At 35.7% G+C, this 20,870-nt stretch overlaps 1 protein-coding gene across 7 annotated transcripts in view; it reads left to right on the forward strand.

Moving 5' to 3' along the window:
- The window catches only part of LOC125386755 (GDP-D-glucose phosphorylase 1-like), a 198,386-nt gene that overhangs the window by 7,314 nt on the left and 170,202 nt on the right, over positions 1 to 20,870 (forward strand). For 6 of the 7 annotated variants that reach the window (XM_048413883.1, XM_048413879.1, XM_048413881.1 and 3 more), the window contains one exon: positions 5,490 to 5,592. In XM_048413883.1, the coding sequence (XP_048269840.1) occupies positions 5,490 to 5,592 (103 nt within the window). Of the gene's footprint in view, positions 1 to 5,489; positions 5,593 to 13,530; positions 14,730 to 20,870 lie in introns of those variants that run through there. The other variant, XM_048413880.1, reaches the window with a different exon arrangement.

The following is a 20,870-nucleotide window of genomic DNA, read 5'->3' on the forward strand; positions in this document are numbered from 1 at the left end:
GGCTTCCGTTGGATTGTGGATGGAATGAGGTGGTTTTTATGTGTTTGATCCTAAATGCTTCTTCGTATCGTTGCATTAGCTCGCTAATGAAACTTTGTCCTCTGTCAGTTAATATACGTTTCGGTGCCGAGAATATATAAATGTAATGATTCAGTAAAGCATTCCAGATTGATTGGGTCTGTTGTGTTTTTAGGGGCACAAGTATTAAATATTTGGTTAGTTCATCGTGTATAGAGAGAATGTATTGGTTTCCTATCTTGGTCTTTTTCAACGGGCCTATCACATCCATAGCGATTTTGTCGTTAGATTCTAACGGGGTGTCGGTTATCTGTGGTTCCTCCTTTCCTCTTATCCGAGTAGTCTTTGATGTTTGACATGTCGCGCAAGTTCCTATTCTGCCTTTTATTCTGTCTATTAGATGTGGGATATCATATTTGCCTCGGATTCTGTCGTACGTCTTTTGTATTCCGGGATGTCCTACCAAGTCATGATTTTCTTTTAGTACTTGTTCTATTTCCTCTTCGCTTAAACTCTGTATTGGTTCGTAAGCAAATTCTATGTCGTCGCGTTGGTCATTGAAAAATAAAAGAAATCTTTTTATGTGTGCTTTGTCTTGTGCGTTTAAGTTATTGTCTCCTATTCCTATCTTTCTATTTGTTTTAAGTATGTCTGATATTTTCTGTAACCATACGGTTTCGTCATATGGGCCCAGATATGGTTTTGTTAATTGGAAAAAGTTGTCTTTGTTAGATGTTAGTTTCAATAATTTTGGTATTTCTTCTGATTTTTCCCAGTCTCTGAATTGTCTTAATAAAACGTCAGTTTGTGTTATCGCGTGTACTCTGGATAGGGTGTCAGCGGCTACGTTTTCCTTTCCTTTTACGTACTCTATATCGTATTCGTATTCCTCTAATCTCAATCTCCATCGAATCAATCGACTAGAGGGGTCCTTGCAGTTGTGCAGCCATTTAAGGGCTTGGTGGTCTGTTTGAATTTTGAATTTGCGGCCTAATAAATATTGCCTAAATCTTCTAACTGCCCAAACGATGGCCAATAATTCTTTTTCCGTCGTAGTATAATTTCGTTCAGGGGGGTTTAATGTCCTTGAAATGAAGCAACAAGGGTGTCCATCTTGTGAAAGGATGGCTCCTAGACCTTCATTACTGGCGTCCGTTGTTAACGTAAATGTTTTCGTATAGTCGGGGTATTTTAGTACCGGTGCTTGGCATAGTCTTTCTTTTAATGTATCGAAGCTAAGTTGTGTTTTGTCAGTCCAGTGGAATTGTATGTCTTTCTTAGTTAGTTCCGTTAACGGTTTGGCAATTTTCGAGAAATTCCTAATAAATTTTCTATAGTATCCGGCTAACCCAAGGAACGATTTTACATCCGTAGGATTTTTGGGTAGTTTGAAGTTCTTTACTGCTTCTATCTTTTCAGGGTTAGGTTTTACTCCGTTTGCTGTCACTAAGTGTCCTAAATATTCCAATTCGGGTTTTAGGAATTCACATTTATCCGGTTGTACTTTTAGACCTACTTCCCTGAGTCTTTGGAGTATAATGGCTAAGTTTTTATTATGTTCCTCTATCGATTGCCCGAATATAATGATATCATCGAGATAGACGAAACAATGATTATTAATTAAACCTCTTAACGCGGTGTCCATCATTCTTTGAAAGGTAGCGGGTGCGTTCTTGAGCCCGAATGGCATTCTGTTATAGTGGAAGTGTCCTTGTGGTGTGCTAAATGCAGTGTACTTCCTCGAATTCTCATCCATGGGTATTTGGTGGAATCCCGAGGATAAGTCTAAAGCGGAGAAATATTTTGCGTTCCCTAGTTGCGATAGTATATCGTCAATGTCGGGTAATGGATATGCGTCTTGGTCCGTTAATTCGTTTAACTTCCGAAAGTCAATCACTATTCGCCACTTTTGTTTCCCCGACGCGTCGATTTTCTTTGGGACGACCCAGACGGGAGAGTTATAGGGAGAGTCGGAGGGTTCTATAATCTTTTTGTCTAACATTTCCGTCATTTGTTTGTTTATTTCGATTTTATGGTATTCGGGAGGACGGTAGGATTTTACGTTGATGATTTTATCTTCTTTCAATGTAATGGAATGTTTAGCAAGAGATGTACACGGTAATGTTTCACTGTCTAAATTAAATACATCCATGTAATAGAGAAGAATCTTTTCTATAGGTTCTCTGAGAGGTTTTTCTATGTGCGATAGTCGAATCGAAGATTTGAATTTTTGGATTTGATCTATGGTATTTGTATTTTCGATAATGTTAGAAACTTGAATTGAGGACTTACCACCATTGATAAAGCACACTGGCGTTGGCTTCCCTTCGAGGTATACAATTTTTTGAATGGTTTCTCCTGGTGCAAGGGTTGGTTCTTGTTGCAGCAGAAGGGTGTTGTTATCTAATTTCAATGTTTCGTTGGAGAGTTCGAATCGATATTGATTCAAACCGGGTAAGCCTAATACGCCATCTTCTATAATTGGGAAATCGTCATCTATTAAAGAGAAGTCTATCTTTTTGTCGAACAAATTCAATTTGACTTTGGAATTAGATTCGTATTCGGAATGTCCCATGGAGAATTTCTTTGTGTCTGGTATTGTTGTCTTTCCTGGGTAGCATCTTTGTTTAAGCAAGTTGATTCCTGCCCCGGAGTCAACGAGAAATCGCAATCCTGGTCGTCCTGGTAATTGTAATAGTATTGTGGGTAATCTTCCTGAGGTAGCATTGTTAATTCTGATTGTTCTTGAACGTGGTTTATTCCTGGAGGGGCTTTTCTTTGAAGCGGTATCGGAAAATTTTGGCATTGATTTGGAAGGTGTCCCAATCGATTGCATTTGGGGACATTTCGCTTGCGTCCTTTCGCTTAATGGTCTGTTCCCAAACTTCGTAAAATTGTTCGTTCTTGGTAGAATATTTTGTGTGAGTGAAGTTTTATTATTTGTGTTACTTGTAATAGCGAGGCGATTGTCTACTGGATGAGAAGCCTGGTTACGATAAAATGGCGGGGCGGTTGTTTGTCGCGTCATTTGTCTGCGAGAGCTGTGCTCGCGAAAGTATCTTTCCATATTCATTGCTTTCCTTTCTGCTTCGATGAGATTTGGGGGGAGATTAGCCATTAGCGCCTGCCCTATTTCTGGACGAAGGCCTCTTACATAGTCGGTCACAGAGTCCATGTATAGTTGCTCGTTCATCACCCGTCGAGTTAGTTCGTCTCTATACTCGTTGGTAATGCTGTGTTGGAGTTTGTTAAAAACGCTTCGAAATCTGATGTTATAGTTTTGCACGCTCTCAGTTAATCCTTGCCTCATTCCTCTTAATTCGTCCTGTTGTTCTCTCACTGATACTTGCGCAGCTACATTACGTCTCAATGCTTCATACAGAGATTCGAATTCGGTAATACGAATATTGCGGATTGCTATTGCGGCTTTTCCTACAATCTTCTCTATTTTAATCATTTTTAGTAATAGTGTTGGTTCGCTACACATCATTCTTACTTCTTGTATTTCATGAATAAAATCCTCCACGTCTATATCATCCTTTCCGTTTAATATCGGAATGCATTTTAATGCACTCTCAGCTTTTAGCTCTGGTTGCGTATATTGTTCAGGAAAAGTCCTTTCCCAGGATGGTTGAGGTGGTGTTTGAAGTAATGGGCGAGGTTCTCGAAGGACCGATTGATCTTTAGCGGTGTGGGTTACTTCGTCTACGGTTATTAGGGAACTGGCCTCCGATACATTTCCCGTTTTTGTGTTTGCTACAACTTCATCCATACGCAGTGTAAGCATACTCATTTGTTGGGTCAGTCTCTCATTTTGCTTCTGCATTGCATCAAGCAAAGCTTTAACTGTTGAGTCTATTCCGCTGTTAGTTAAAGCGGCGCTAACAGTTTCGGTTTTGTCTTCTCGTGGCGTTGCCATTGTTATACTAATTGTGCTGTCTGTTCTCGATCTGTATTTGACAAAAGAATCCAGGGCTTGCTCACCTTGATCGTTTAACCCGTAGGAAAGGTTCCGTTGCGGTGTTCCTTTGTCGAAACGTCGAAAGTGTCTGCTCTGTTACAGTGGTCCACTGATCCTCAATCTTCAAAGTTGACCGTAGCCCGAAATGCGTAATTTCGTTTTCTTGAAGTTGATGGATCCTGGCAGGATCGCCAAAATGTCACGTAAAATAAAAAAAAAGAAATTAAAAAAAAAAAAAGAAACTTTATTTTTACTTCGTTTATACACTTATAAGACACTTCTGAGCTCTAGGCGTGACCGTTCGAGACTGAGGCTCTTACAATATTTTTTACTTTCGGTGACATCTGTTTCTTCTTTTGTTTTTCATCCTTCATCATCCCCACCACCCTGCAGGCGCACGCGACCGCTGCCACGCTTCCAGAACATTCGGTGGAAGGACCGTTAGGACACAGATGAACCCTCAGGCACTCCGGCAATATACATTGTCGCCAAGGTCGCCATGTGTAATGTTCAAGTATCGGCTGTCTGGAGAATGTTTAGAAGTGGTCGCCTAAGGTGACATCAGGGCAAAAGAGTTTGGGGTTACAGTGTCCTGGTCTCTGACGTGATTTACGTTACATGCACAACTTTGGTGCACTGCCGTTGGTTATAGCACGCGCTATTGGAACTTAAATCGCAAGGCAATGGATTAACTATCTTGGATTTGTGCAACATGCAACAATAAATGTCTTAACCGTTTGAGTCTCAGGGGTCGAAAAATCGCGAACAGCGCGCTAACGCTTGTCTTAATCGATTGCGAAGAGAAACAAGCGGCGCAATAACGCTCGTCATATTTGTTATTTTTCTGACATAGTTTATAAATATTTCAAGTTTTTGTAAAGATATAGAAAGGATTCGGAAATACAAATAATTCCCTTTATTTAGCACACAACAGTTATACATATATCTTAAACTCTAAAGACCTCGAAATCCTATTCGCACGCACGCTTGTTGTCAACCGACTCTTCCAGATACTTCTAACGACTGACTTTTGTCTTTTGTCCCAACTAAGGCCTGGACGTCCTCTGACGCTTACACACACATTCACATGTACAGTGTAAATGTATCATGTTCCTAACAGTTTTGTTCAATAAAAATTATTGAGAAGATAACAATGAAATACAGAATACCGTCAGTCGTCCGTAGCGTTCAAATGTACTGGGACCTTTCGACACAAAATCTAAACAGCGCGATCGCGCTGCTTGGGACGCAAACGGTTAAGTTTGTGATTTTATTGTTCAATAGAATCTAATTGTGAAATTCTGATCAAAGAAATAATATTACATATTTCAAAATCTAATCCATATTATATTTATACTTACAATAAAATAATATTTTTAATCTACTATTTTAAATAACCAAGAGCTTAAATATATTTGAATTTTTGATATGAGATCTACAGAGAATAAAAAAAATAATTGGAGTAAATAAATAACTAAAACTTAATAATTTGATAATATGTTGTTTGCAGATACATCAGGGTGGCTTTCAACAGTCTTTGTGCTTTTGCATCTGTGAACCATCTTCATTGGCATTTATACTACTTGAAATGGAGGATGTTACTGGAATATATTGTAACTATATTTTTATTCTTTTATTTCTTATATATATATATATCCCACTAGTCCAGTCGAATTACATCGAATTAAATTATATCCATTTCATTAAAAAATTCAAATTGTTGTCCTATCGTTTAATGTGTTCCTATTGATAATTGAGAATGAGAATCTGTTCAAGGTAAGAGATTATTTTCAACAATACACAATCAGAAGTGGTATAATTGTAAAAATCAGTCTCTTCTCTTACTTATTGGCATATATCTGGGGACTGAGTGGAGATAGAGGAAAATATTAAGAATGAATGTTATAGGTGATTAAATAAGCTATAAAATGAGTTGTGTTTTGTTAAGATAGCAGCACCAATTGAACTGCAATTTGGATAACAAATTATTATTATCACACAAGAATATCTGTGTGAAAAATTAATAACTTACTGTATTAACAAATTATAACATGTGTTACAAAGTTTTATTCTTTTTAAAAAAACAAATGAAAACTTTAAAATTCATAATTTTGAAATAAACTTATTTTCAGGGTGGTAAAAAGGTGTTTAAGTATACTTATACTTAATTATAATTATATATATTATATACTTGATTGAATGCTGAATGAGGGAGCCATTTTTTATTGATATTCTTGCTGTTTTTATATATATAGTGAATTGAGTAGTTGCTATGTCAAAGAATCAAACGATTGGAATAGGGCAGTCATCACGATAATCACGAGTATCAGGATATTATTATAAACTATGGGTGCTTAATAAGAATGTTATGTTGCTATGACAGAGGGGACACATGGTACTCTGTTACTTCCAATTGTATTGATTTCTTTGTGACTTAAACACTCATAAACAATTGAAACATTTAATTATAAATAAATGGAATAACTCTAGAAATAACTACTTAACAGGAATGGCATTTCTTGAATTAAAAAACATTTATTATTTCTTTATTAAAATTTCATAAATCAACAATTTCACATATCGTTTTTTTTTATTTTTTTTATAACTCGCGAAGCCAATTTTATTTACTAAATATTGTAATAATGATAATAATGCACACGGTGAGCAAGCTAAATTATACAGTTGTATGTACAAAGAAAATTTAAAAGAAAAGTTTTTAGTATTTATATGAACAAAATGATGAGTCAATAATCGTAGCTTTTGTATAAATCATTATTCGCTGTCATAAATAAAATGTGTACAATTATCATGGTTAGAGGAAATATAAGAAATTTTTTGACTATACAGTAGTACTACGTTTATCCAAACGACTCGAGAAACAAGATCATTTGGATAATAAAAGTTCACTCGCTACCTTTAACAGCTACTCTTATTATAGTAGGATAGTGGATACCGGAAGGTAGTGACTCTACCTCTCCATATGATTACTTATGTCTTGAAAACTATTTAACTCTTATTACTATTTATTTGTATAATGGCTGCGTGATATTCGTTTTATATCAGTTACTACAAAATAAATGAATAAATAAAATTTCAAATAAATGAAGAGGGTAATGAAGTCGATTTATAATGTTCAGGTCTGCCACGATATCTTAGCTTGGTGCTTTCGCTCGGAGTGAAGTTTTGGCTTGACTTTCAACGAGCTCTTATCGAATTTTTAATAGAACACTGGATAAGTAATGATGCTGCACTATACATAAGAAATAAAATTATTCATATAAATTGTAATAAATGCTATGAATATGAAGCTAATGCAGAACAAGTAGTGAAAACAATAAATTATAATTTAATAAATTTATATATGCTTGTGGTTTCCCTTCATATCAAGTTGAAATGAAGCAGCAAATTTGAAACGTGCAGTATATATCTAACGTTTAGAGTAATACTCATTAAAAATATCCTCAAACAAACCAGATGAGAAACTAAAGCATATACGCAAAAGCATAAAAAATTGGCTAAAAACTGTAACATTTCTAGTTTTAGATTGTTGTGCAAAAAACTTCGACCCCAGATCCACAGAAAATCTATGGGAATTATTAAAAAGACGAATGTGTGATTCGTATGTTCCATCGCTATCATCGGTCACTCATTGAATTGCATAATAGAATTAATAGAAGCAATGCGAGCGAAAATGAGGAAGAACAAGAGGACTAAAGTGGTAGGATGCAGAATACTGGGAAACGAAAAGGCACTGACAACATGTCTTGGGAATGCTAAAAAAGTAAAACAAGTATGACATAAGAAGAGTATAAAAGTATAAAGAGCAGAAAAAGAAGAGTATAAAATATTATGCAAAGAAAAGAAGAACAAAGAAAAACAAAGGCAGAAATATGGGCATATGTTAATAAGAAGAGAAAGAAGAAAAGCAAGACAAGTGCTCATATAAAGATGGAAGAGTGGAAATAACATTTCAATGACCTATTATAAGATAAACAAGGGATATGCAGGAGAATTAGAAGAAAGGGAAATAGAGGATTAAATAGGAAGAATAAACAAGAGGAAAGCAGTAAGCAGAGACAAGATAAAAATGAAGCATGAATATATGGTGCAGGAGAAGCCAGAAGGAAACTAAAAGAAATAGTAAGAACAATCTGGAATGAAGAAGACCTCTCAAGAGATTGGAGAAAGGGAGAAATAACAGCCATAAATAAAAATGGTAGTAAACATGAAGTATATAACTACAGAGGGCTATTACTATTGAACACTGCGTATAAGGTTTATGCAATGATGTTAGAAGAAAAACTAACGAAAAAAGCAGATAAGGATTAACGTTATTACAAATCGATTTTCACTACGCCATGCCGTTGAAGATTATTCTCCGTATCACCATAAACGAAAACACAGAAGGTGAAAGAATAGAATGTGTAGAATCTATAAGAAAACCAAAAGATGAAGTGAATTATGTTTTTTCCGCTGGAATATCAATCAAGAAGTTATCATCCTAGATTATTCAATTCATCAATTGTTAAGAACGCCTCAAAAAGTGTAACCAAGGTAGGCCAATATAGAAATATATCACACTCACGATGGATGATGAGACTGCGACGTCATACATTGATACGAACTTAAACTTTATATTTCAAAATACCTACTTAGAAGAATCAGAAATCATCTCAAAAAAGGAAAATAAAGACTGAAAGTAAATCTAGTTTTGACATGGAAAGACTTTTGGAAATTCTTCAAAAACTAGATAATTATAAAAGAGAAGAAACGTACTTCGCTTTAAAGCAATTTCATGGGACTCAAAAAGCCACAGATTGGATGTTAAACTATGAAACAGAGTGGGAAAAATTCAAGATCCAAATTATGAGTAGAAAATCAAGTGCTTGAAGATGTATTTGGAGAAAATAGCACTGGAGTGGTATCAAACAAATCTGTTGAAGAACAAAGAATATAATTGGGAAGATTGGAGGACTTCATTTTTCAAAGTTTTCAGCAATAAAGTTTGGTCTTCATCACGATACGTGTATAATTTCAAATATATTTCAGGTTCGTTCGTTGATTACGCTAAAAAAAAGAACGCTTAATATTTGAAAAAGAGAGGAAGACTATTGAAAACACAAGAATTGGTTTGATTGTTATGAGATTATCTATTCACATTAAGGATAGAATCGATAAAGAAACGATACTCAACAGATGATTTGATAAAAATTTTGGGACAGTATGAAGATAATTATCACAAAAAAATTCAATAACGAAGTTCAGATGAAAGGAAAAGAAATGCAGGAGATGAAGGTATGTCTTGATAGAAATTAAAATCTATCATTCGCGAAACTAGCTTTTGTGAATCACTGAATTTTCCTGGCCGATTCCATCCGGTAGAATTATGCAGGAACATAAACAAGAATGTTCAGAAGAATTTCAAACAGGTAAATTCACTTGAGATATTCGCATCCGAAAACAAGAAGTCAATAAGATTGGATGAGAATGAAAAAACTAAAAACCCCGGAGAAGCATATAAACCATTGATAAAACACCGAGTTAGAATCAATGATCAGAAAGATGTTAAAGGTGTTTATGACACTGGAGCCAATGCAAGTTCTATTAACCAAAAGATTGTTGATCAAATAAAAGCAGATCTAACCGAACATAAGAGTATTTTCAAAACTCAGTGGCAATGACTCACGAGTGTCCGGGCGAAACCGCGAATGAAGATAAATAAAATAGAAGAAATAATGGATGTTTTTGTGGTACGCAACGATAAGTTCACATACCACCTTGTCCTAGGGTTGGACGCCATAAAAAGTTCAAATTAATACAAGATAAGGATTTGAGAATTGCTCAAAAAGTTAAAAAAAATTGTTATAGAAAGATAGATCACAAAGAAGAAGAAATAATATCCGGGAAAAATAAAGAAAGAAAGAATGATCAGATGAGAAGAGAGATAAACTTCATTGAGTACATGGAGAATGATAAATTTGTTGACAACCTTGAACATTTAAACAGACCAGAGAAAAAAGAAGTACTTTGTCTTATAGAGAAATACAGAGAGGTATTCGTTGTAGCGGCACATGATTTAGAGGACAAATCAAATCATGTTATTGTTCTGTGCCGGAGCATCAAGACCGTTAGAATACAAGTAACGTAAACTCCGGGCAGAACAATGTCGCCGCTACAGGCAACCGTCGGGTCAAGACAAATTCAAATTTTTCGACTCTCCTCCGACCAGTATAAATAAACAGACACGCTCGCGGGCGAGCAGAATATAGTACAGCATCGAGCGAATGTACACAGAAATCATCAGCACTAACGGGTATCTCCGCAATACTTGTATATTGTGTACGTAGAGCTATTTAAGGAGCAGAAGTACATATAACAAGCTGTGACAGCAATAACTGCTTTTATCATTTCGCACTATCCTTAACGTGTTAAACCTCTACATTGGTGACCCTGACGTGATCGTCGTGACAGGCGTGATCGTCGTGATAGGCGTGATCGACGTGATATAAGTGAAAGAGGTGACTGTGATAGTGCCGCTGATAGACCAATCACTTTTTTTTGTGTGTGTGCCTAAGCATGACGAGCAATCCCGCCATTGCAGCCCATTCGCTGGTCCGCGTGCCTCCGGTAATGCCTAAGAACATGAGACTCTGGTTCAGCATACTGGAAGAGCAAATGAAGGCAGTGGATATAACAGACGATCGGGCGAAGTGTAGAGCCCTCGTCGGCTGCCACGAGCCGCAATACCTAGAGCAAATCGGGGATGTGTATTTGTCCCTACCAGCCGTCGGGCGGTAGGCCGACAAGCCTCAAGGCCGAACTAACGCGCGCCCTTGAGGAATCGAATGACGAGAAATTCAGAAGGTTGATGGAAAAGGAAGAGATCGGCGACAGGAAACCTTCGAAATTTTATCATGATTTCAAAAGACTTGCCGGTCCTCTTGCGTCAGCCAAGTTTATCCTCACTCTGTGGAAGAATCGCCTACCAACGCGGATCAGGTGCTTTCTGGCTGGAGTCGACGGCGACGACGTAGCTAGGATGTTGCGGATAGCTGACGAGGTACACGAGGATCTCAGAGGGCGACCGGCACGCACCTCGTTTGGCGACCGTTGTCGAGCAGCCGGCACAACCCGAGACAACAAGCGAACCCTGACTTTCCGTCGTCAACGCCCTGAGCGAACAAATATCTCAACTGCGAGCGGAAATGCGCACGTCGAAGCGCGAGCTTCGTCCTAGGCTGCGACCCGAAGCGGGAAGGCGTAACCGGCCGAGATCAAGAGAAAGACCGAGAGAGAGATCGGGAAACCTCGACTTCTGCTACTACCATCGAACGTTCGGAGACCGGGCGTACAAGTGCCAGTCTCCGTGCAAATGGATGCAGGGAAACGGGGCCCGCCGTCCGTAAAAGCGGCAGACGACGACGGCATGGGCTCCCGCCGCATTTTTGTCACCGACAAGGCGACGCTGACGTCCTTTCTCGTGGATACTGGGGCCGACATAAGCGTGTATCCCCGCAGCAAAATACACCCACCAACCAACGAACAGATGCGAATACGAACTGTTCGCGGCCAATGGGACGCGGATCCCGACGTACGGCACCATCGCCGTCACCCTCAACCTGTCCCTCAGAAGTGCATTCACATGGCGATTTGTGATAGCCAACGTCCAATCACCCATCATCGGTGTGGACTTTTTGAGCCACTATGGGTTGCTCGTGGACCCGCGAAACAACCTCTCATCGACACGAGGACTCAATTGACAGCAAGAGGATACACCGGCACGACGGATGGAGCGTCCGTAAGAAATATAGTCGGTGAATCAGTGTATCATCGACTTTTGATGGAGTTTCCCGACCTAACTCGTCCATCTATTTTCGGGCGTGAGAAGATACGTCACGGGGTAGTACACCACATCGAAACCACACCTGGCTCACCAGTCTACAGTAAACCCCGTCGCCTGGCCCCCGATCGCCTCAAAGAAGTCAAGATGGAAGGAGCATACGACTGCCGGCGGAATTTTTTTTACCAACAGGACAGCAGGCCACAGCGGAATACGCGAACCGGCTTAAAAAACGAATGGAAAAGGTCAGGCCGCAACCGGGCACGCGTCATGGCGAAAGGAAAATTTTCATTTTCAAAGAATTGGATTCCTCGCCTTACGTTTTCTTACGCCACGACGCGACGGGTGGCCCTTTACAGCCTCAATTCGATGGACCCTTCAAAGTTATAAAAAGGGACAAAAAAACTACGTTATAAAAATAAACAATCGCGACGAGCAGTTTCCATCGACCGTCTAAAACTCGCGTTCATTGTTCCGGATGATTTAGAAGATAGAGGCGTCGAATCTCGTAACATATTGATCTCCGTAGATCAAACGAACAGCCGCGATGGAAACGGCACAAACAGCAACGATCAAACCAGGGAAGAAAACACCAGGGACATGTATGTTACGAGATCCGGACAAAGAGTCCGTTTTCCCGACTAGTATCAGGCAGAGTTTGGATAACAAAAAAACCCGCAAATTATCAGACACAGGATATATCCGCAACTTTTAAAATAACGACGACGAGGAGATACTCGGCCTAACTTAATAAAAACGCTAGCACTGGTAGGGGGGTAATGTAGCAGCACATGATTTAGAGGACAAATCAAATCATGTTATTGTTCTGTCCCGGAGCATCAAGACCGTTAGAATACAAGCAACGTAAACTCCGGGCAGAACAATGTCGCCGCTACAGGCAACCGTCGGGTCAGAACAAATTCAAATGTTTCGACTCTCCTCCGACCAGTATAAATAAACAGAATATAGTACAGCATCGAGCGAATATACACAGAAATCATCAGCATTAACGGGTATCTCCGCAATACTTGTATATTGTGTACGTAGGATTATTTAAGGATCAGAAATTCATATAACAAGCTGTGACAGCAATAACTGCTTTTATCATTTCGCACTATCCTTAACCTGTTAAACCTCTACACGTCAAACACAAATTTGACGTGAGAACTGTGAAACTCCATATATAAAAAAGACCATATAGGTGTTCGATTCCAGATCTATTGTAAATATTCTTAGAATGAACAGATTGTAAGTTTTTTGCATAAATTACATTGATGGCATCTTGGTTTTTTCTGAAACATTCGACCAGTATATCGGGCATATAGAGCTGTTGATGAGGGCTATTAAGAAATAAGGCTTTCACTTGAAACTGGCCAAATGTAATTTTGCAAAAAATTCAGTGAAATATGTTCGTCACATCATCGAAAATGGCGGTGTGCGACCAGGAAAAGATAACCTCAGAGCAATACGCGTATTTGAACGTCCAAAGAACAAAAGAAATGTAAGACAATTGATAGGAAAAATTAATTTTTATTATAGGTACGTAGAAGATGCTTACAAACTCTTGGGATCACTTCATTACTTACTGAGGAAAAATGTGGAATTTAGCTGGACTGAGAAATGTGGGAAGTCATTCCAAAAGCTTAAGAAATATCTCTAAGTTCGATTCTATCAATATATGATCAAAATCAAGAAATATTCATTTATACAGATACAAGTGGGGATCGGTTTAGGAGCTGTTTTGAAGCAACCCCGAGACAACGGAATATTACAGCCTATTGCTTACTTCTCAAGAAAATTGAAACTGACAGAATCGAAGAAGAAAGCGTTCCATCTCGAATGTCTTGTTATTAAAGAAGCGATTCTGTATTGGCAACATTGTTTAATCGGCAGAAACTTTACCGTTTTATCATTTTCATTGATTATTTTTGAAGCGTTACTGTTTATGATAATAAATAATTATTTACACAAAAGCTGAAAATATGGATTCACTTGAGCTGTGACTCAGCTTAGTTCTTTAGTGCATGTTATACTTACCGTCATAGCGCAAAATTGGTTTTCGAAATTGAAAAAATGCAAAAAATGCCATTCTTATTAAGTAATTACCGAAGAATCGAAATAAAATATCTTTGTTCTGGAATTATTCCACATGATTTAAAAAAGAAAACGTTTCTCTAGGACCAATTGGCTCTAAGATCAATCTAAAAAAGAATCGTCAATACTAAACAATTAAACAATAAAAGATGAAACATGTGCCATTTTAAAGTTTATTACTTGTATTATATGTGGATTGTTTTTCGTACTGATTGGATAGAAGAACGTTTGCAGAGTTGTTTGGAGTGTACAGTCCCGAGAACTTCAGCGTTGCGGGTGTCACATAGAAGACACAGAAAATCGCGAAATTAATAGATCACCGGTTGTCTCCTCACGTCGTAGTTCGAACTTTTCGCAAGGAAGGTAAAAATTTCGGACTTTAGATATGATAGTAAAATTTATTATATGAATCCAACAGAGTAACGGTTCAGAGTGTTATAATAAAAGCGTATTAAGTGCTGAATTTGGGAAGGTTTATATACTAAGGTTTGATTCCTCTGAAGGAGTTATCGTCGGGTGCCTAACAGACGTAGCTGTCCTGTTACTGTCTGGTTATTGTTTCGATGACTGTGGTATGCAGGATGTTTTGTCAGCCGTGGTTATCCTATTACTATCTATCTATTACTATACTATCCTATATGCTATATATTCAACATGCTTCTTTACATTTATATTTGTTACAATAGTAATGTATTGTAGTGTCGTGTACTATTATGATTAGTTTATTTATTATAAATGGATTAAACAGATGCTGATTAAATAGGAAACGATGGTTGTTCAACGTGAACTAATAACAACAACGTATTATAATTAAGACAACTAGATAATTAATTAGCAATTCTCCTTACCACGGATTCAACTCTCTCTCTCTTTCTCTTTATTTTGTTTAAATTTCAAACTATATATATTTATATATAAATTTTTATATAATATAAATATTTATATTAAAATTATAATTTATTTATATTTATAATTAATAATTATATGTTAATATATACTTATATATACGATAATTCATTTTTTCCAAAAAATAATGCATTTTTTCACAAAAATATTATATTTAAAAAAAAAATATTAAATATTTTTATAAAATATTATATTATATCATATTATATTATTATTATATAATACAATATAATATAATATATAATATGTATATATATTTAATATTTTTAACTTAAATAATAATAATAATAATAATAATAATATTTATATAAATAAACATAATAAATTAAATTTAAATCAATATATTTATACTCTATAATAAATTTAAAAATTTTTTATTTGAAATTGAACTAATATTAATCTAATTCTTTAAATAAATTATAAACGATAATAACATATTTCTAAAATTTTTTATTTTTAATAAATATTCATATTAATAAATTTATATACTTTTAATAATTTTTTAAATTTTATTATTAAATCAAAAAATAATTAATATATTTTTTAATAAACTATAAAAATTTTTAAAAATTTAAAATTATTAAAGAATATTTAAATCAACATTTATATAATAAGCTAAGTTTAAGCCTACAGTCCCTATAGCTCTCACCGTTCCTACATCTCTAAGAATTTCATCATCTTTCGCGGTGCCTAGAGTTCCTACAGTCCCTATAACTATCGCCGTTCCTATATCTCTCAGAGTTCCATCATCTTTCGCGGTGCCTAGAGTTCCTACAGTCCCTATAACTATCGCCGTTCCTATATCTCTCAGAGTTTCCTACAACTCTCAAGGTGCCTACACGGGCTAGAGTCTCCTACGGCTCTCGCAGTATCCAGAAGTCTGACAGCTCCTATAGCTCTCAAGGGCCTAGAGCTCCTAAAGCTCTCCTTCTCTCATCTAAGAACAATCCTTCTCTTCCTTATCTGTATCAACCCTTTGAGTGCTAAATACTCGCGGCCTATGCCGTCCGTACGGACGGCGCGCGTCTAGCACTGACGATCGCTGTGGACGGAATACTTTTTCGTTAGAGTGAACTCTGTTGATTGACTATTCAAAGCGCAAATCGTAATAAGTTATAGTAATCCTTTTGCACGAGATTAAATGATTCAAGAGCATTATTTTTTAGTTATTTTTAATTGTTTATTATAAACATTGAAATTTACAGTTAACTAGAATTTGGGTAATAAACTAGAAAACAATAAACTAGAAAACTAAATTTAGTAAATATAACACAAGTTAATAATTTAGTTGTGTGTGAAAAATTCAGTGCTTGAGAAAACTAAAAAAACCAGATGTAGAGTTTTCTTACAAGTGGTGACCACTTCAACAATAACGAGGCACTATTGGCATTTGTTTACTGCCGTAAGGAATGCATTTATATTTATTTCACACAAACGTAATAGTATTACTTCTGCGTAGGTGTTCGGAAAAATTGAAAAACCCATACATGCGTCCTTAGTCCATGCCGGGCACTTACAGAAAACGCATATATATATATGTCCTCAGTCCACACCGATAAATAAATAAAATTTATAGTTATTTTAAAAATATTTAAATCAACATTTATATAATAAGCTAAGTTTAAGCTAATAGGCTCATGCCCTATCGATAAATTTTTTAAATTTTTATATAAAACCATATTTCTTTCAAATAAATCAAAATAAATAAATAAATAAATATTTTTTAAATAAAGTATAACATAAACAATAATATTTTTTAGAATTTATAGTTATTTTAAAAATTTTATTATCAACATTTATATAATAAATTAAATATAAATTAATAAATCTATATTCTATTAATAAATTTTTTAAATTTTTATATATGTATATATAATTAATTATATATTAATATATATGTGGTATCTAAATGGGTCTTAGAGGAAAGGACAAGTAATGATGTTTTAATTTAATAAATAATATTCGAAGCAACGAAATGATTACAATGCTGTCGTACGTCTTATTTTCATACGCGGCTTTCGACTTCCTGATTCACACTCTCCGGCTTCTACGCTCGCTCGCTCTCGCTTCTCAACTCACACTGCACACCTATTCTATTTATTAAATTTATATTTAGATCAGAAATTTTTCCAAACTGAATAAAACTAAATAAATAAATTGAATATATAAATCTAAATAAACAATAAAAAAATAAAAATATAAATAAATATTTGCATCATCTAATTAATCTTATTAATAAAAAAATTTCACTTACTATATTTAAAGAAATTGGAGCACCTGAATTATAAATACATATTATAAATCACATTATTGATATTGAAGGTATTAAATTAATTAATTCTTTATTGATAAAAATATTTCGTCTATTAGTTTGTCTATAAATTATGTTAACTAAATAAAATAAACCAGAAGAAACTAACCCATGAGAAATCATTACTAATAAACCACCTAATAAACCAACCTTTAAACCCCTTAATATTCCTATAGATATAATTCCTATATGAATTACTGAAGATATAGCAATAATCAATTTTATATCAAATTGAAACAAACACATTCTTAAAATTAATATTCCAAATAAATTAATTATTATTAAATAATAAGATAAATTAATAAATTTATTTTTAAAAATTAAAATTAAACGTAATATTCCATATCTCTCTAATTTTAATATAACTGAAGCCAAAATTATTGATCTAAAAAATGAAGCTTCTACATGAGCTTTAATTAATTACCCATGAAATATATATATTGGAATTTTAACTAAAAAAGATATTAATAAATAAATAAAATTAAAATAATCAAATTTGAATTCTTTAATTTCTAATAAAAAAAAATCATTCTACACTGGTGTCACGTAAACTTGTGACTTAGATTATAAAAAAAGAAGGTTGAGCCGTAGCCCAGCTCTTAACATTCTGTTATCAAACTTTATTATAAATTCAATGATTACAATAGTTTTACATGAGTAGTATAATATTCTGAATCAGAGAAAGCTGAACAAGAACTGCCTGAGCTTGCTGAAGATTCGGCTTATATATGTTTTAGTTTGGGCATGTTGAGGGGCTCGGTGTAGGTTATGATGATGATGAAGTGGTGCCGTGTGCGAAAGAGTCCGAAGGTAGGGGAGAAAGTCTTATCTCTGACGTAGTTTAAGGTGTGGTCGATGTCACACACGCGTTTCAGCACTCTTCTTGTAGCACCACCTTTTTTACCACCATGCGTACGGAACACTTGCATTTTTCTGTTTTACAAAACGCTGCGCATGCACATACTCTCACAATAACTCATATTCATATGTATGTAAATACTACGCGGATAATCCAGTGTAGCACACAAAATTACGTATATCTCAATAGATAGTAAAATTTAATGTACCAATATAACAGAGTAACGGTTCAGAGTGTTATAACAGAGTGTCGATGAGGAATCTGTCTCTTTCTCTGTTTCTTCGTTGCAATACGATTGACAATAATCTTCAGGTAGTGGTGCAGTTGACTCTAGGTACGTTTTCTCCGGATTCTTCGTTGTTTGGTTTGGGACCTTTCCTTGGTTAGCGAATAGAAAATTTTTTTTCTAGAGCAGCAGATTTCGGCTACGTGTCCGATTCGTTGACACTTGGAACATTTATTTTCATGCGGTCACCTGATGGTTGGTTAGATGACTGAGTAAAAGTTCGTGATCGTGGATCGGTAGCATTTCGTTTCGATACTGGCGTAGTGCTGTTAGATTGGTTCTTTCGGCGGTTGGTAACACGATTTACTTCTCGTAACCATTGTCCTCTGTCGGCTGCTAGTCGTTGGGCGAGGTTCAGGTTTCTCGGATCGCTAGTAAATTGAGCAAATGTGTCTTAAGTGTTTCGCATTCTTCAATATCCATAGCTACGCGTCGTGCGGTTTTCGTTTTAAACCGCGTAATTTAATTCATTGAGCTGTTGTCGGAATCTGGAGTTGAAAGATTATACGCTTTCTGTTGCTCCTTGCTTTAAATTTTTCAATTTGTCCCAGCAGTTACTAATAGTGGTTGGTGCTGATACGTGTTGTCTTAAACACGAATATAAGTCTCCAAGCGAGTTAATATTCAGGTATCGTATTTTTTTCCGCTTTTTTTTCGTCGGTTATACTTTCGATGAGTATAAGGTCAAATAGTAGCTCTCTATCACTTGCACACTTTGTCATGGCTCTTACTTTCGGATTGATAGGATAAAGTCTTCCACAATTACGTCGTCTTGACCCCGTACTGTTTCAACAGTACGTATGACCTTTTCTGCTTGGACGCCTTGTTCTTCGTCGTAGCTGTTTCTTGGTCCAATTGTGACGTGACTAGTTTTACTTCGTAATCTTTGTAAAGCGTCTGATCCGTCAGTTTCGTCATCTGTTACGTTATCGGTAGCGGTTTCTAAAATGGATGGTCATCTGTGACTGGTCGGTTCCGGTGTCGTATTTCAATTCTATGGTTTTTGCAAGATTACTATTTCTTTGGAGCAGTTTCTATCGCTAGTTTCTGTAAATTGTTTCATACTTTCAATGATTTCATCGGTACTATTTCTAAAGCTTCTATACTCGTGAGTTAGGCTTTGAAATTGTTCAATCAAAGTAGCAATTAGTTCGCTTTGCTTTTCGGTACTTTTGTCAGTTGGATTCATGTTGAGAGGCATGACACTTTTAGCAGAAGAAGAATCGCTACCTTCGGAACGTATTTCGGCTCTACTGTTTACATAGTGTGCGAAAGCCAATTTACTATTCTTTTGACCAAGTAGGTGTCCGTGCTCCTTCGCTATAGAATCCGTGGAGTTTCCGTTGAAGTTTCCTCTTGCAATTGCACATTATCTTGACAACTATAATATTTAGAAGAATGTATTTTTTTTAAATTCGGGATTACTTAAAACGAAAATGATGTAATATCTGTTTCCCTTTTGAACGTTTTTTAAAGACGAAAGATAGGAACCAAATCTCTTGTGTCTTTTTCCATTTAACGATGTTATTAAAATTATTTTTATTGTTGCAAAATCATGTTATCTTGATTAATAAATTATTTCTATATAAAATATTGATCGTTAAACTTTGAAGTAAATTGAACTATATAAGAACATGATTTCAACACAACATGTGAATAAGAATAAAATAAATAAAAATAACAATTTTTACATATGCTGTAAGCTCAGTCCCAACAAATGAGTCAATGAGTAAAAAAGGATTCATTTTTACAATTATACTCTTAACACATTCGTCGTCCAGCGTGATTCGACTATGTTTCCTGCGGGGCCCAAATCCGACCGCCGATACGCAGAACGTAAATAGAGCGATAAGCGGGAATTTATTGTTTATCGCCTTCGATTCATTATAAAGAAAAGATTATTTAGTTTTGAAATGGAGAAAGCGATAAGCTTTCCAGCTAGAGTGTTCCGAGGGATCTCATGGCAGATATCTCAGATCTTTCATTTAGTCGAGAAGCATACTTGTAAGACGTACATCAGTGATTTTTTCATCTTCAAAATGTTCAGCAAACAACGTGAAAATACATTTGAAAGTGAGAAGAGTAGCGACGACGAAATAGCGAATTTTAGAAGAAAAGTTATAAATAGAATTTCATCGAGTTCGGACTCGGATATTGAGGAAGCATTTGCAGGCGAAGACATCAAAGACATGTTGGAAGAACTTGCCATAGACGAAGAAGAGAAATTCAACTCTATTGATAATTCATTGAACAATATTCAATGGAATGAATTCGCTAACAGGCAACAGACGTTTCCGTTCACCGGAAAAAGCGGACTTCTGATGGATTTGCCGTTTGACATTAGCGCAAATAAGTGCTTTCGTTATTCGTTGATGAAAAAGTGCTAAGCCTTTTAGTTACAGAGACTAATAGATATGTAGAATAAAAATTACATCAACATGAAGTGATCGATCAAACTCGACATAGGAGACGGAAACCCACCACTTCCAAAGAAATTATAAAATTTATCGAACTAATGGTTTGGATGGGTCTAGTACAGACACCGCTTGTTACATAATGTAATCGTTTTGAATTGCTATTAGCAAAAAAGTTTTA

This window comes from Bombus terrestris, chromosome 17, assembly GCF_910591885.1.
Source record: "Bombus terrestris chromosome 17, iyBomTerr1.2, whole genome shotgun sequence".
NCBI classification, from domain to species: Eukaryota; Metazoa; Arthropoda; class Insecta; order Hymenoptera; family Apidae; genus Bombus; species Bombus terrestris.